The sequence below is a fragment of the Saccopteryx bilineata genome, chromosome 7 (genome assembly GCF_036850765.1).
Source record: "Saccopteryx bilineata isolate mSacBil1 chromosome 7, mSacBil1_pri_phased_curated, whole genome shotgun sequence".
NCBI lineage: Eukaryota > Metazoa > Chordata > Mammalia > Chiroptera > Emballonuridae > Saccopteryx > Saccopteryx bilineata.
The window spans coordinates 71,634,631-71,652,064 of record NC_089496.1 but is presented as its reverse complement, the minus strand read 5'-3'; the positions used below and the strand labels follow the sequence as shown (position 1 = coordinate 71,652,064).

Genomic DNA, 17,434 nt, shown 5'->3' with positions numbered 1-17,434 from the left:
GTAGACAATGATAATTTCAATAACAACACAGAAACAGCATTTGTCTGGCCCAGGGATCTGCAAACAGCCCCACAAGGTATTACCAGCTTTATCATATTTTACAGATGAGAAATGGCACCTGGCAGCTAAGTGGTCTGCCCAGGTGGCAGAGCTGGTTAGTGGGAGAATTGGGACAGAACTTAAGTCGCCTGGTTTCAGAGCCCATGTTCTCTCATCAAGCTTTAGAAACGCTATCAGTGCCCCACTGCCTGAGAACAGTGACTGGCCTACTGACTGCTGCTGTGACAGCGGCTCTGACAACATGTGCAGCATCTGGGGACAGAAGAAAGGTTCCCTAAGGGATTTAAGAAAAATAGTTTAAAATGCCTTCAGAAAACTTGTTATTAAAATGAATAATATTGGTCCTGGCCGGTTGGCTTAGTGGATTGAGTGTCAGCCCAGTGTGTAGATGTCCTCGGTTTGATTCCTGGTCAGGGCACACAGAAGTGACCATATGCTTCTCTTCCCCTTCCTCTCCCCCTTCTCTCTCTCTTCCCCTTTTGTAGCCAGTGGCTCAATATGTTCAAGCATAAGCCCCGGGCACTGAGGATAGCGCAGTTGATCTGAGCATCGGCCCCAGATGGGGGTTGCTGGATGGATCCCGGTCAGGGTGCATGTGGGAGTCTGTCTCTCTATCTCCTCTCCTCTCACTTAAAAAAAATAAATGAAAGTACTAAATAAATAAATAAATAATATGGTGATTTGGGAGTCTTTAAATGTTGATTCTCCAATAGTGTACTTTCTTAAAGTGGGTACATACCTGCCAAAAAGCTTTTTTTAAAATAATCTCAGTCATAATAAGAAATTTTCTGTGACAATGCCATCAACCTGGTAAGCAAAGACCCCAGAGACATCCACTCTCATAGTCAAGAGTCAAATAAAGTTGGGACCTCTATAACAAGGATAACTCAATCTTCACAACAACCCTATGAGCTGGGACTTCTTGTCTCCGTCCTATACCTGGGGAAAGTGACTGACACTCAGGAAAACCTGCCCAAGTTTATCACCCACACCAGCGGAGGGCTGGGACATGAACCATGCTTTCATATAGCACTGTTTTCTCAAAATAGGATTTGCCAAACATTAAACAGAAGTTTCCGTTGGTTCTCAGAACTACTGGCTCCAGCAAAAACAAAACTAAGCTTCTTTTAGAATAGATTCAAAGATAAATAACTTATTGTGCCAAAGAAATGGCTCTTAAATTGTTAGCTAAAAGTCAGTTCAGGAGGTTTAGTCAATAAAACAGAAGTGCTGTACCTTTCAAAATCTGGGGCTGTTTTAACCTTTTCTGCAGTATTATGCCTAAGGAATGATGTATCATCTTAACATCCAATCATTCATTCAACAAATATTTACCAGGTAACTATGTGCGAGGCACTGCTCTTTGGGTACCCACATTCCAGTGGGCTGGGTGGCAGTGGGGAGACGGCATAAATAAATCAATGTCGGGGGTGGGTAATATACGTATAAAAAAATAGATCAAGGTAAAGAAGAAACAGTGACTGTGGGGCTGACAGGGGAGGCCACTCTGAGAGCATGACCCCTGACAACCTCTGCAAGTCCCCGAAAGCCTGCTGATTTCTGAGGGAAAAGTACTCCAAGGAGAAAGCAGCAAGGACAAAGGCCTGAGGTGGGTGGGGGTGGGCTTGCCAGCTGTTTGTGGAACAGAAAGGAGAACAGGGGCTCTGTGATTGCTGTACTTAGAAATGAAAACGATTAAATTTACCTACTTATGCTGGTTTGGCCATGACCTCCCACTTTGTCTTAGATACATACATGCTTCTTCTATCAGAGCTGAAGGGCTCAGAACACCGAGCTGACTCTTTTCACAGACAGGAGAGTAAAGCCCAGAGAGGGGCAGTGACTGGCCCAGGGTCACACAGCTCTGCCACTGGGGCAGGACCCAGCAACCCTGACTGCTGCACTGGTAACTGTTCAACGGCAGTCGGCTTTTTGTGACCCAGGAGATACTATTTCCTATCTCAGGAGCTGTGTTTCCTCTGTGATTACAGATTAAGTGTTCGTAGTCTGTTTCAGGGGTTTATTAAAAGAAAGTGCTTCCACGACTGAAGACCAAGGCAGGCCCAGAAACAATTAGATTTATCACTGGTCAGGAGTTCACTTTTGACAAAATAGTCTTTCTGGTTTCACTTTCTTGTGCACATTTGATGTCCTAGTTGAAGATTTTCAAGTGGGCAAGGATGGCTGAGGCATAAGCACGCCTGACCTGAGCCTCATTCAGAGGACTGGGGTGTGAGTGCCCAGGGAGGAGGTGCAGACGGCTTCCCCTGTGCGTCTTCTGTGGTTCTGCCATCTTGGGATGGGGCTCTGAAGGGGACGATTAACTTCCTAACCCCTTGTGCAGAAGTAGGCTCTCATCCATGCGCTCGGTCTCACAGCCACTGCCAAAGCAGCTCAGTGGACTCCCAACTGAGAAACCTGTGGCTAGCTTTTAAACTCACAGTTTTTTATTTTTATTTTTTTAATTATTATTATTATTTTTTAAATTTTATTTTAGGAGGAAAACTCCAAACTCACAGTTTTAATGCTGGATTTCATGACAGTATTTTACTGGAGTGTTTGGAGCCTGAGAAACTGAGAAGCTGGTGAAGGAAGGGACGGTTTATCTGTACAACCCTGTGTATCTCAGGCCCATGTGACTCAGGTGTATTGTTTGGTGCCATAAAGCTGTGATGACAGCTGCCTTCCTAAGCATCCCCACGAGTCAGGTCACATATTGTCCCACTTACTCCACACAAGCACCGGAGAGGTTGTGGCATCATGACCCCCTACTTCACACACGAGGACACTGAGGCTCATGTGCAGTAACCCGACCAAGGTCATAGTAATAACAGCAGAGGGATTCTCAAGCCCGCTGACTTCAGACCTTATGTTCTTGTCCTCTGTGGTATCTGATGTTTAGTACCATTAAAGATCAAGTTCAAAAGCTCAAGTGCAGATAGACTCAGGATGTGAATCCAGTCAGTGCCCCCTTCACTACCGCTGCACTGTCCACAAGCAGGAGGGCCTGCGTGAACGTGGTGAGTCAGGAGTCAGGGAGAACGGCCCCTCGTCAGTCAGGTACCACAAGCTCATAGGCCTGGTCAACGATGGTCCAGGGAACCCAGGCACGGCAGCCGCATGGTCCAGCGTGGAGCTCCCTATAACCTCTCAGGTGGTTTATGCAGTAAAAAAGGTACCTGCCGCCTGACCAGGCGGTGGCGCAGTGGATAGAGCGTCGGACTAGGATGTGGAAGGACCCAGGTTCAAGACCCCGAGGTTGCCAGCTTGAGCGTGGGATCATCTGGCTTGAGCAAAAGCTCACCAGCTTGGACCCAAGGTCGCTGGCTTAAGCAAGGGGTTACTTGGTCTGCTGAAGGCCCGCAGTCAAGGCACATATGAGAAAGCAATCAATGAACAACTAAGGTGTCGCAACGAAAAACTGATGATTGATGCTTCTCATCTCTCTCCATTCCTGTCTGTCTGTCCCTATCTATCCCTCTCTCTGATTCTCTCTGTCCCTGTAAAAATTAAAAAAAATTAAAATAAAAAGAATTTTTTTTAAAAAAGGTACCTGCCATAAGCATGTGGGACTTCGAACTACCTTTGTGTTGGAAAATTCACCAAAGAGATGAGGGAGGTAAAAAGTGTCTGTTTGGATTCTGTGATATGGGTGACTTTTACTATAATTAGCCAAAACTGCTAACTGGCAAATTTTTCCATTCTAATAGCAGCCAGGTCACTCACTAAAAGTCTTAAAGTCAATGTTTGAGCAAAAGTTATTTTTAATTAGGAAATGTATATATTTTTTAGGTGAGAGGAGGGGAGATAGTGAGGCAGACTCCCGCATGCACCCCAACCAGGATCCACCTGGCAACCCCATCAAGGGCCAATGCTGGAGTACCGAGCTATTTTTTGTGCCTGAGGCTGATGCGCTCCAATGGAGTTATCCTCAGTGTCCGGGGCCACATTTGAACCAATAGAGCCACTGGCAGTAAGGAAGGGGGGAAAGCAGGTGGTCACTTTTCCTGTGTGCCCTGATTGGGAACTGAACCCGGGATGTCCATACGCCAGGCCAATATTCTATCCACTGAGCCACTGGCCAGGGCATTTTATTTTTATTTTATAAAAGGAACTATATGTGTCACACAAAGAGAAAGTACAGAAAGCCGAATGCCAGTGTGACAGCTACAGAATGAGCTGCCCGCACTCATCCAGAGAACAGAAAGGCTGTGGACGCTGGACTTCCCAGTCTGAGCCCACAGTGGACATCCACAGTAGACAGGGCTGAGAGTTACCTAATGGGCGTGAGTGAGGCCTTTGGGAAGAACAAAGAGTAAAGTAAGAATGTTTGAGCAGGAATCAGGCTGCCTCTGAAAGTTTTCAAAGTTGGAATCAGGCTCTAGAAAGCTGAGCCCCTCTGAAAACAGCTCTGCCTCCTTCAGCATTGACAGTGCATGACCCGGGACAGACCTGCTTTCCTTTCCAGGGAAACGGCAGGTGTGAGGACAACAGAGTTTAGGGATGTTTTAGTCCAGCGGTTCTCAACCTGTGGGTTGCGACCCTGGCGGGGGTCGAACGACCAAAACACAGGGGTCGCCTAAAGCCATCGGAAATACATATTTTATTTATGAGTTGAGAACCACTGTTTTAGTCAATTAATGCTTGCGTTTTCTGGCTAAATCACCAAATTACAAAAGACTTGGAAAATGCACGTCACAGCTCAGCACAAATCTCATTGCAAGAGCCTCACTGTCCCGCTTACTTGCTGTGTTGATCTCCCCAGAAGCCTGCAGGAGCCTCTGGTACGTGCAGAACAGATGGTTACCTGACAGACATAAACTTCTCCACAGAGGAGCTGTTGGGGACTGCGGGTCAAAGGGACCCTTCCCTTCAACTCTCCTAAGAGATTTGCGCTCTGACAGCTGCAATCTATGGGGTCTTTCCAAATGAAAAAGTCAGTCACTATTTAAAATGAATATGCAAAGGTGCTTATTCCCCATACGGCAATATGCAGGCAGTCAAATCATTTGTCACTGGAGTTAATTTAATTATCAGGCAACATTTAATTATCCAATATAAAATGTAAATAAAGTGAATGGCTCACAGCACATACTAATTATGTTCATTATAATAATTAAATGGGAAGAAACTTAGAAAGAGCTCTGAAAGTGCGATAAAACACAAGGAAGCTTTTGATTTAACATGACATTTTAATTAGAAACTGCATCCCTACAGGAAAGAGATGATTGGTTCCATCTCATAGGGGCATTACTTCTACTATCCAGGTTTGTCTGCTGAGGTCACCCTTGGTATCAAGGGGCTCCGTCCTTGCAGTTAATAGATTGACCAAGGTACCAATCCTTTATGCAAAGCAGTGAGCTGATGACGCAGCCATGGGCTGCATTAGGAGCTCAGAATGGCCCAAATGATAAAGACCCAAGCTGTTTCCACACAGGAAACAAAGGTTCTCCTGTGGACAAACAGGCCTGGGAATTAAAGTGACTTCTGACTAATAATACAGAAACACTACATGTCTTGAGCACTATAACTTCTTTGAAGTTCTTCTGTTTTAGAGAGGTGTCTAAGGAAACTCACTTTCGGCCCTGGCTGGTTTGCTCATTGGATAGAGCACCGACCTGGCATATGGACGTCCCAGGTTCAATACCTGGTCAGGGCACACAAGAGAAGTGACCATCTGCTTCTCTCCCCCTTTGTCTCCCCCTTCTCTCCCTCTTCCCTTCCCATAGTCAGTGGCTTGATTGGTTTGAACATTTTGTCTGGGCGCTGAGGATAGCTCACTTGGACTGAGCGCATCAGCCTCAGGCACTAAAAATGTCTTGATTGATTCGAGCATTGGCCCTAGACAAAAGCTGTCAGATGGATCCCGGTCAGGGTGCATGTGGAAGTCTGTCTATCTCCCCTCCTCTCATTTAAAAAAAAAAAAGAAATTCACTTTCATAAGAACAGAAGTGAGGCAGGGCCCTGCCAGTCCTGCTTGGTAATTCCTTTTCCTTTCTAAGCCTCAGATTCTCCACCTGTGATACGAGAAAACTGGATGAGATAATGCAGAGCTGTCCAGGGTGAAGGCTGCATCATCTGTGACTGAAGCTGCACTTACTACATCCCCTCTGCAAATATTCATTTGGAGAATTATTGGGTTTGGGGGAGTATAAAGGGAATTTAATAAAACAAGGTTTTAGAATAAAAATAAACAACCAGCTTTTTAGTTATAGAAAACTCTCCCCTCCCCATTGCTTCTTGGACTTTTGGCTAAGATCAAGTGAAAACTCCCCAATTTTCCCAGGAATGAGCAGTTATCATCCTGGCATGCTTGAGCTGATTCCCCCTCTCCTGCTCTCTAATGCAGCAGAGTGGGCCCAGAGCTCAGCCACAAGTAGTGGGAACAGTGTTTTGTGCAAATAAAACAGCTGTGGGCTCGAGATGGCATCACAGGGCTAGGCACCTGACATCTCGCCTGTAAGTCTATACTTATCCCCTCTATGGACAGGGGAGCAAGGGGTTTTTGGCTTTTAAGGATGAGTGGCCATGGAGCAAGCAGGCAGCTCATGAAGCCATCTGCAGCTGACAGAACCTAGAGCAGCACAGGAGGGTCTGAAAACCCACAAGATGCTTGGAGTCCCAAGGAAATCAGAATGCTGGCCTATCAATGGTTCCAATCTCAGCCTTCAAAATATCACAGAGCTCAGAGGGGAGATCATCTGGTACCACACAAATTTTTTATTGTGGTAAATATATTTAACATGGAACTTACCATTCTGTTTTTTGGGGGGTTTTTTGGAAGTTAGAAGTGGGGAGGCAGTCAGACAGACTCCCGCATGCGCCCAACCGGGATCCACCCGGCATGCCCACCAGGGGGACATTGCTGCATTGCAACCAGAGCCATTCTAGCACCTGAGGCGGAGGCCATCGAGCCATCCTCAGTGCCCCGGGCCATCTTTGCTCCAATGGAGCCTTGGCTGCGGAAGGGGAAGAGAGAGACAGAGAGGAAAGAGAGGGGGAGGGGTGGAGAAGCAGATGGGCGTTTCTCCTGTGTGCCCTAACCAGGAATTGAACCTGGGACTTCCACACGCCAGGCCAACACCCTACCGTTGAGCCAACCAGCCAGGGCAGAACTCACCATTCTAACCATTTTTTAAGCCCCATGATTCAGTGGCATTAAGTACATTCACAATATTGTGCAACCATCACCCTTATCCATTTCCAGTAATCTACCTCTTAGTATAGTCACGATGCTCAAGCCCCAAGAGGGAAATGATTTCTCTGAGATCACACAGCTAGTGACAGAGCTGAGGCTAAAATCTAGGCTTTCTATTTCCTGGACTGTGGTCCATTTGGTGCTCATAAAACACACGTGTTCACACCTTCCCAGGACCTTCTAGTCTCCTGAGTCAGGCACACAGGTACAGTATGTCCCAGAAGCTTCCCATCAGCATGAAGCTGCAGAATGGCAGCTTCTTAATGTGTCTAGGTAAACTGGCATCATCTTCTCTACCTTACCCCCACCCAAGATACACTTCACATATCACCAACCAGTAGATGGGGCTTGTGATATGTATGATTTTCTTAAGCAACATGAAATGAAATGTATACCAGGTTGAGCTTTGCAAGGTCTGGGTTCTAGTTCCTGTCTTAGTGGTTCTTATGTCATCTTGGGGATGGCTTCACCTCTCTGAGTCCCGATTCCTTACCAGTATATGAGGCAGAGTAATTCTTGTACTTCTAGGCTCACTGAGGGCTAATGAGGTCCAAGAGACAACAGATGGGGAAACTATTACAAAGAATTCTATAAATATCAGAGGTTATGCTAAGAAACAACATTTCCTAAGGTACAGTATTTCAGTGTTTGACAATTACTATCATTTAGAGCAATTTCTGCTTTCTTCTCTTTTTATCCTATTCTTTCTTCTCAGAGATTGTTGCATTTCAGCAACGACATTTCAGCCTTAGGGCTGAACTGACTTCTCTGACCTTTCCCCAATCAGAAGTGGATATCCACGTTAGTATTCAATCCTTCTGGGAGGTAAGAGGTCAAAATAGAATGTCTGGCTTTTTTCACCTTTCTGATTTCTTCTTCACAGTAAGCTCACAACTCAACAATTATCTCCAAACCCCACCTGACCCGCCACAAGATCTCTGTCTCCTCATGTTGCTTATTTAATTTGTACTTTCTTGTCCCTGCATGCTCACTCATTACTCTTCCAGCAGGTCCAGAGTGGTTCTAACATGCCATCTGCAAACACTGGTTCTCCCAATCCCATTTCCCAGTCTCTCTGGTGAGCCCAGAGACACTGAGAACAAGTGCTTTATCTATAGGAGAGGATAAGTCTGTGATCCAGCAACTGCAGAAAAACTCTGAAACCTCACACAATTCTTAGTTCAGTAATTCATCACAACACAGTTGGTTTAAAAGCAGAGTTTGAAACTATCCATAAACTTTGCTGCAGTTAAGAACCCCCATGTGCAATGGAGTCAGGAGGCCTGAAGGAGGAGCTCTCACCTACCACCATGCAACATAAGCACAGATCTTGCATTTCCTGCAAGAAGCATCTCTATCATACCAGCAAGAGGAAGGAAGATTTTCTCCTTGCCCAGCAACAAACCAGCCAATGGAAACCCTGCAGCTCAACCAATGAGAAGCATTATGACCCTACACTCTCACTCTCCTCCAATGGACTTTTCTATTTTTTTTTTTTATTTTTTTTTACAGAGACAGAGAGAGAGTCAGAGAGAGGGATAGACAGTAACAAAGAGAGATGAGAAGCATCAATCATCAGTTTTTCGTTGTGGCACTTTAGTTGTTTGTTGATTGCTTTCTCATACGTGCCTTGACCGTGGGGCTACAGCAGACTGAGTAACCCCTTGCTCAAGCCAGTGACCTTGGGTCCAAGCTGGTAAGCTTTGCTCAAACCAGATGAGCCAGCGCTCAAGCTGGTGACCTTGGGGTCTCGAACCTGGGTCCTCTGCATCCCAGTCCGACGCTTTATCTACTATGCCACCACCTGGTCAGGCTCAAATGGACTTTTCTTCAAAGCATCCCTCCCAGCTTCCTCCCTTTTCTCTATAAAGTAACCTTCCTCTGTTGTTTGCTGGACTTACCTATAGTTTTTTGCTACAACATGCTTATCCAGAATTGCAATTCTCTACTATTCCCACATAAATACATTCTTGCTGGTAAAATAACTAGTGGTTTCATTTATTTATTTATTATTTTTTTTACAGAGACAGAGAGAGTCAGAGAGAGGGATAGACAGGGACAGACAGGAACAAAGAGAGATGAAAGCATCAATCATCAGTTTTTCGTTGTGGCACCTTAGTTGTTCATTGATTGCTTTCTCATATGTGCCTTGACCATAGGGCCACAGCAGACTGAGTAACCCCTTGCTCAAGCCAGTGATCTTGGGTCCAAGCTGGTGAGCTTTTGCTCAAATTAGATGAGCCCGCACTCAAGCTGGTGACCTCAGGGTCTCGAACCTGGGTCCTCCACATCCCAGTCCAATGCTCTATCCACTGTACCACTGCCCAGTCAGTCTAGTGGTTTTATTTTTGAGGTTAACAAAATTTTTTGCTATGGAATTGTACACACATGAATCACTTGCCTCTTTACAAGTGCAGGTGTCACAACATAGTAAACAAAGCAGGAAATTGTTAGGTCAGCTATGAGCTGTCTATATAAGATAAAGCCATACAGACATTAAAAATGATATTCACAAGAATAATTCTGATATAAGGTTAAGTGTAAAAAGCAGGACACGAATGTATATACAGTATGACCTCAGCTATGTAAAAATATTCAGAGGGGTGGGGGGTGGGGAAAAGGTACAAACTTCCAGTTATAACATAAAAAGTAGGTATAAAAAGGATAGATAAACAAGGTTGTCAGGAATTAGTATTTGATATGTTATATATGCTGTAACTGCTTTTTGTTTGTTTTTAATTTTTCCATTGACTTGAGAGAGAAAGGGAGGGAAAGAAAGAGACAGAAGCATCAACTCATTTCACTCCATTGTTCCATACTCATTGATTGCCTCTCCTATGTGCCCTAACTGGGGGTTGAACCCACATCCTCTGACATACTGGGTTGATGCTCTATCTACTGAGCCATGTGGCCACAGTAGCCATAACTCTGGTTTTAAAAATATAATCAAATATGATGCTTTATTATTTTTTTCACAAAATCTGGAGCACAGATCTCCCAACTTCTAAAAGCAGCAGAACCCTAGTTACAAATGAAATCTTGCTCAAAAACCAAATAATCAAGAGTAGAAAGCAAAACTACTCTGGTGACTCAACTGGAAGAGCCCCAAGTCCTGCCTTCTCAGACCCCCATCCAATACCACCTGGTGGCATCTACATAACCAGGCAGAGGCCAAGAGCCAGCAGTGTCATACAGCACTTGACTCTAGTACTTCTTGCAAAGTGACCCAAATTGAAAGATGCACTCTTCCTCATCAAAACAAAAAAGCATATGGATAGAGCATCAGAATCCACGTGGTAAGGAAGCAGGTACTTCTGTGTGGCTTAAGAATATTTTATTAAAAATATTTTATATTTATAGCTCTAAGAGGAGGCCCTAGTGTTAATCTAGTGCTGATCAAATCTCTTTGGAGAGAAGTCAGAGACTTCCAGACTTCCCTGGAGCCTGTTAATGGGCCTCACACAGGACAGATGGGTTCCAGCAGGCCAGCCTGCCTTTTCTCATGCCGATACCTCACACTCTCATCGCTGCAGGAGCAGTCTCAGGAACCTTCCAGGGCCTCTTACCTGGTTATCTGGGTGGTTGACAGTGAAGTAGCCCACACAGACAATGACCTCATGAAGGAGGCTTTCACAGGAGACTTGGCTACAGTGGCCCAGGAGGGAGCTGGCGATGTGCCGGAATGCAAGGGACAAGCCCTCTGCCCCTACAATGGACTGACAAAGACAAGGAGAAGTTAGAACTGCCCAGGGAGAGCCAGGGCTGCTGACAACAAAGCAAGACCGGGCCCTGCGCACTTTCTGCCACGGGGCCGGAAAAACATATACAGTGTTGAGAGCGCAATGCTTAACAGTTCAGCTTGGTGATTCCTGCATTTACAAATGACTATAATAAATGCAATGTTTAACCTGAAAAGGAACAGAAAATATATCATAGCAGACCAAATGCCTGTACTACATAGATCAAGACACCTATAGCATGGTTAGTTCTTCCATTTTAAGTAAGTTCTTTTTTCTCATTGTACAAATAGACTCACCATGAAAAATACCAAAATACAAAAATTCACCTGTAAATCTAACATGTAGTTAACTTCCAATACTTTTTTTTTTCCTGAAGGAGGAAATATATTCTTGTACACAGGGACACAAATACAATTCAAGTTATTTACTTATGTTCACATAGAAAAGAAATATAAATAACAACTAGTTATTATGCAAATTAAAAGCTTTATAAACCCAGGGCACCCAAAATAATGTAAGAAAACCCAACCATGAGAAGCAGCCCCAGCTCAGGCTTCCAGGGCCCTTGCTGCAGACAGGCCCAGGGCTGTGGGTAGGGGGCATGCGGGAGGAGGGCAGGGGTCTGTCTGCACAGCCCGGAGCTTCTATTTAATAAACATGTCAAACAGACAGAGCGACAGGAGGGCAAAGGGGAGAGGCAAGCCCACAGAAGGCGCTCGCAGCCCACACTGGAGGGAAGCCCCACCACTGGCTGCGGGAAAAGGCAGTGTTTTAAACTCATCTCTTGATTTGAGGTCTTGGCCGGCTTGATGCAGGTCAGATACATGGCAGCTTGGAAGTTTCAATGAATGCACTTTGCCTAACAGTGGGGGAAACATAGTCCCTGTAGTGAGTCCTGCCAGAGCAGAATCACTGCTAAATTGAAAAGTGTCTTCTGTCTCAGTTTCATTGCCCTTAGACGAAACGTTTTTCAGGCCCCAAAGAGACTTCAGGAGGGCTTTGCTCCTTTAAATCAAGTAGTGACACCTTCTCAGCTCAGCCCTTATTTAATTAGTTGCGTCCAGCACGCTGTGACCCAGTGCCCTCTGTTTAACCTTCACTGATAAGAGCAGGTCAAAGGACACGTAAGTTTGAATATAAAAATTAAACCAATTTTTCAAGGAACCTATATTTCCTTTTTAGCCAGAATTAATTGCCTAGTCAGTACATTGATTTGTTTCTTGAGACCACCTTCAATTGTAAAAAATGTCAGACTATGCAATATACAATATCCGGGATCACAGGGTCATCTGTGCCAATGTGAATTCAGAGTGAAATCACACTCTTCGCTGAAGGAAGAAAAATATTTTGACAGCCTCATTAGTATATAATAAAATGGAACTAGCTAGGAAAATATTCTAATGGATAACCTGTTACTACTACATAATGAGTTCTCACACAAAATCAGCACCAGCTTTCTGGCTTTGAAGTCAGGCACGGAGCACTAGGCATACTGCATGTAACATTTAACTTTTTTCTTTTAATTTTAACCTTTATTGATTTTAGAGAGAGAGGAAGAAAGACAGAAACATCGATTTGTTGTTCTACTTATTTATGCATTCACTGGTTGATTTTCTTATGTGTCCTGACTGGGAATCAAACCTGCAACCTTGGTGTATTGGGACGACACTCTAACCAACTGAGCTACCTGGCTAGGGCCACTTAAATTTCTGACACGACACTCTTCAACGTCACAAGTTGAGTGAGTCTACATTTCTCAAGGGCTTACTATGTGCTATTAGCTAGCATAGTCCCTTACACAACCCCATTTGATTCTCAGACTTGTGAGTTAGGTGTTTTTAATCTCTATTCTCAGATCAGAATCTCAGTCTTAACGGTTCAAATGACTTGTCTGAGGTCATATGACTTGAAAGTGACATTTCAGGGTCAGGCTGCCAGAATCTGGGTCCTCCCTGCACCAGCTCTGCATTGGGATTGACATGGTCCTGTCTGACCTTTCAGCAGGTCTGATCTCATTCCAATGGTCTTCAGCTCCTTTGATCCTCCCAGGCAATCCATAAACTGTTTCCCAGATTTTTCTGAGGTTAGATCCATGCTGTACCTAAAGTCTCTTTTCCTATCCTTTATAAACATACTTCCTAGAAATCCCACTTTGGACAGCTAAGTTGTTATGATGAACTAGAACATGAGTTTCTCTGGCCCCATCTATCATAAAGATAGTACTTTTCCCCCAGACTCACCCATCGCTTTACAATGCAATGTGTATTTGTGTTTTATTGACTTGAGCTTGGTCAGATGTCTATCTACATCAGGGAAGCCTGTGTGGAGAGATGTTTTGCTTTAGCTTGCTAAACAAAGTGCAATGGTTCAAAAATGACTACATGTGTGACAGTCCTCCTATTGAGAGGTAGGGCCTCTATCTGCTCCCCTTGGATATGGAAGTCTTAGAATTGATTTAAACAATACAGTATGGTTGAGCCCTGGCCAGCTGGCTCAGTGGTAGAGCATCAGCCTGGCGTGTGGAAGTCCAGGGTTCAATTCTTGGCCAGGGCACACAGGAGAAGCACCCATCTGTTTCTCCACCCTCCCCCTCTCCTTCCTCTCTCTCTCTCTCTCTTTTTTCCCCTCCCACAGCCAAGGCTCCAATGGAGCAAAGTTGGCCCAGGTGCTGAGGATGGCTCCATGGCCTCTGCCTCAGGCGCTAGAATGATTCTGGTTGCAACGGAGTGACACGCCAGATGGGCACAGCATTGCCTGCTAGTGAGCATACCAGGTGGATCCCAGTTGGGCACATGTGGGAGTCTGTCTTTCTGCCTCCCTGCTTCTCACCTCAGAAAAATAAAAATAAATAAATAAAAATAGAGTATGGTTGATATATAAGTACATGACTGCTGAGGTTAGGTCCTAAAATGCCTTGCAGCTTCTGTGTGGTTCTTTCAGAGCCCTTGTTTTCTGGAAGCTTCCTCTCAGGACACTCCCATTCAGAACCCAAATCACACAGGGAAGTTATATGTCAAGTCTCTGGCCCATAGTCCTGAATGAACCTTGCCTTGGAGTCACCCCAGGTATCAAACACGAGCGTGCAGAAGACTCCACGTAATTTCAGCTCCAGCTGAGTCTGCCTGCCCCTCTGTCCATGCTCCCATCACTCGGGCCCTCAGCGGAAGCTCCACATCATGGAGCAGCAGCAACAAGCCCCCCATCTCAAGTCTACACCCACAGAATTTATGATCATAATACAATGGTTTTTGTTTATTCCACTGTTTGTTTTATTAAAAGTAACTGCAACAATAAGGTAATCGCTGGTAGATGGATTAAAGGCCCTGATGCCAGAAATTGTGGGCATCTGGGCCCCCACACATGCTGGTGAGGAGTAACAGAGTAACATGTGCTGGGCCTCAGGCACCAAAAGGGTGGCAGCCAAGTAGACGGTCCCTGCCGGCTTTCCTGGGCCACGCGCTGGCTAATGGGAAAAGGGCACCTGGGAACAGTATCTGGAGAGAGAAGGAGAAATAGCGATGGCAAAATTGACTAAAATAAAGAAGAAAAGAGAGTCAGAGCAGAGACAAAAAAAGAAAAAAATCAGAAAGAAAAGAATTCAGACAAAAATGGAGCTGCATGTAAGGACAGAGAAGGAAGCAAAGGTGCTGAAGACTGTTTGGAACCAGCCAGGACAGGACCCTGCACATGGAAGGGGCACTGTGTGCCACTCTTCCTCACCCTGGCGTTTTCCTGCGGATTCTGGCAAGAGTGGCTCAAGTAAGGCATACATTTCAGGCTAGATATGGCAGGGAGCTGGAGAGGAGAAATCTTGGTTTTTATTTTACTTTGGCATGAGGGATCCAGAAATAAGCCTTTGATTTTTCTAGTATTATTGGCCATTGTGCCTGAAGGACACTTAGGAAGCAGGCTGGCTGGAGCTCAGTGTGCCCCTTCTGGGTGGGCTGGTCAGGCCACGAGTTCACGGGAGGGTTGGAGGAGAGCAGGGGCCCACGGCTCCGACATCCAGAGAAACAGCTAGCTGACTTAGTATTGATGCTTATCTGTGGCAAGGAGCACACCACAGCCTTACAATCCCATCACAGGACCCATGAAACCAAAGCTAAGAGGCAGGTTTTCGGTGTTTGCTTTTCATAATGCCTGGTAACGAAGAAAACCACTCTAGCTGGACCTAGCTGATGGGTAGACTGCTTGTCTCTATATTCTGAGGACATAAAATTTGCGTCTCCTGGTTTCCAAACTGTTTCCAGACAGAACACAATGGACTTGGGTCTTCATGAAACACTGATGTTATATTCAACCCAGAGACAAAGCTGGCATTTTCTAGAGCAGATATCTCCTGTGTCTGGTGTAGCTGTAAACGCTCAGAACTTTACATATTGGGTGGTTACCACTTAGTAGGTTACCACCAGCTAGTTCAATTGCTTGGGAAACTGAAAAGCATTAACTTTGAGGAAGCGATTCCTGTTCTCAAGATGGATAAACTAACTCTACAAAGTTAAAAGATACTGAATTCAATGACACAATCAACCTACTGACCTGCTCTGACAGAAAAACAGGAGGACAAGAATTGCACATTTGCCATTAGCTACGAAACAGAAATGTTTCTTCCCTCTCGGAGTGGCCAAGACCACCATTTTCATGCATTTGTGTCTCTATAACCTTTTCCCCTCTGAGCAAAGCAACTCATCTAAATTATGGGTTCATCATCTGCCAAGTTTGCTCCTTTTTTAATGAAATCACTTGACAGTTAATAAACTGAAAGAGAAAATCTACTCCTTGGGTTTGTTCTGTTCCAAAGGCTCAGTGTTTTTGAAAATTAAATTTCTTACATGAAAAAAAAAAAAAACCTGTTTCTAAACTGACAGTCTGGTGTTATACCATAAAGCAATTTTTCTTTCTTTAGCTATAAAAATTCACAGGGGTTTATACATTTAACTACACAGGCCCTTTACACTGGACACAAATCAATTAAATCATCCATAGAAAGTCACATCTATCAAAACAATTTATCTAATTTTGGTTCTGTATATATAAGAAACCATTACTTTCCTTAACATTTAAAAGTTAATGGGACAATGATGCATTTTTCTAAAGAAATCAAGACAGAAGAATTATAAGTAGCAGAGTCAGAGAATCAAAGTACCAGTCCTGGCTCAGCTGCGGGTAATCTCCAGCAAATTACTTAACTGCTAGCTTTTCCATCTGTAAAATGGGTATAATAGTACTTTGCAGGGTAGTCATGAGAATAAATGAGAAAACATATAGAGCAAGGATCTAACACAGTTTCTAGAAGACAATAACTTAATAAATGGTATTATAATTCCCTTTATCATAGTTTATTCCTCATGTCCAATCTAGAAGAATCTCACATTGTATCTACACTAAAACAGGAACTTGCAGATGGTTAACACAACACTAGCCAATGCTTCGTACCTGAAAAACAGGCAGGTCAAGAGCTGCAAAGCTGTTGAAGAAACGTAAACTCTGAATGGCCACCTGGACTGTGTTCTGAGTGTAACTCTCCTTGGGACTGGTGGTGCCAGGGTCCGAGATGGTGCCGTGGAAGAGGATGCAGTAGAGCATGTGTAGAACTCCAGCGAGGTCCGTGGCCTGAAGAACAGCTGTCAGTCCTGTGGGATCCTGGCGATTATAGTCAAATATGCCATGTAACCTGACAAAGAAACATCCAATTCTTTAAATCTGTTTAAAGGATGTTAGCTTTTTTTTTTGAGAGAGAGAGAGAACGTTGGGGGCGGGGGAGGGAGGAAGGGAGGGAGAGAGAGTGAAAGAGAGAAACATGGAGTTGCTTCTGTGTGTGCCCTGACCAGGGAATCAAACCGGCAACCTCTGCGCTCTGGGATGATGCTCCAACCAACCGAGTTATACAGCCAGGGCTTAATTTTTTTCATTGACTTTTAGAGAAAGAGAGGAAGGGGGTGGGGGGAGGAAGCATTCATTTGTTGTTCCACTAAGTCATACATTTTTTGGTTGCTTCCCGTGTGTGCCTTGACTGGGGATTAAACCCGCAACCTTGTCATTTTGAGATGATGCTCTTAACCAACTGAGCTAACCAGCTAGGGCAGGATGTTAGCATTTTTATAGGTCAAATGAAATAAGACAAGCAGATCGTTAAAAGCCACCCACCTGTGTGTAAGAAGGGAACAAGACCCTCGAGGCATGAATGCTGCGTGGACACAGCACTCCGCAGCCAGGGCTGAGCAGCCGCCCCTCCCCCTGCCCTTCGCAGTTTAGGTAGCCCTGCTTTGTTTAGATTCTACGTCTGGGAAAACTGGACAAAGTCCATGAGAAACGCTGAGACTCAGAGACCAAAAACAGCATCTTTCCTTTCTGGATACATAAAGGGGATCTTCTCAGGGGAAGCAGCTACTAGGAAAGCATGAAGCCTCAAAAATCCAGTGCTCTGCTGGAATCC

The 17,434-nt window shown here is 44.7% G+C and overlaps 1 protein-coding gene across 5 annotated transcripts in view; it reads right to left on the bottom strand.

Moving 5' to 3' along the window:
- Nucleotides 1-17,434, bottom strand: part of SCAPER (S-phase cyclin A associated protein in the ER) — a 312,812-nt gene that overhangs the window by 17,372 nt on the left and 278,006 nt on the right. For all 5 annotated transcript variants that reach the window (XM_066239323.1, XM_066239324.1, XM_066239322.1 and 2 more), the window contains 2 exons: nt 16,435-16,672; nt 10,825-10,974 (listed from right to left, as the gene is read on the bottom strand). In XM_066239323.1, the coding sequence (XP_066095420.1) occupies nt 10,825-10,974; nt 16,435-16,672 (388 nt within the window). The remainder of the gene's footprint in view (nt 1-10,824; nt 10,975-16,434; nt 16,673-17,434) is intronic.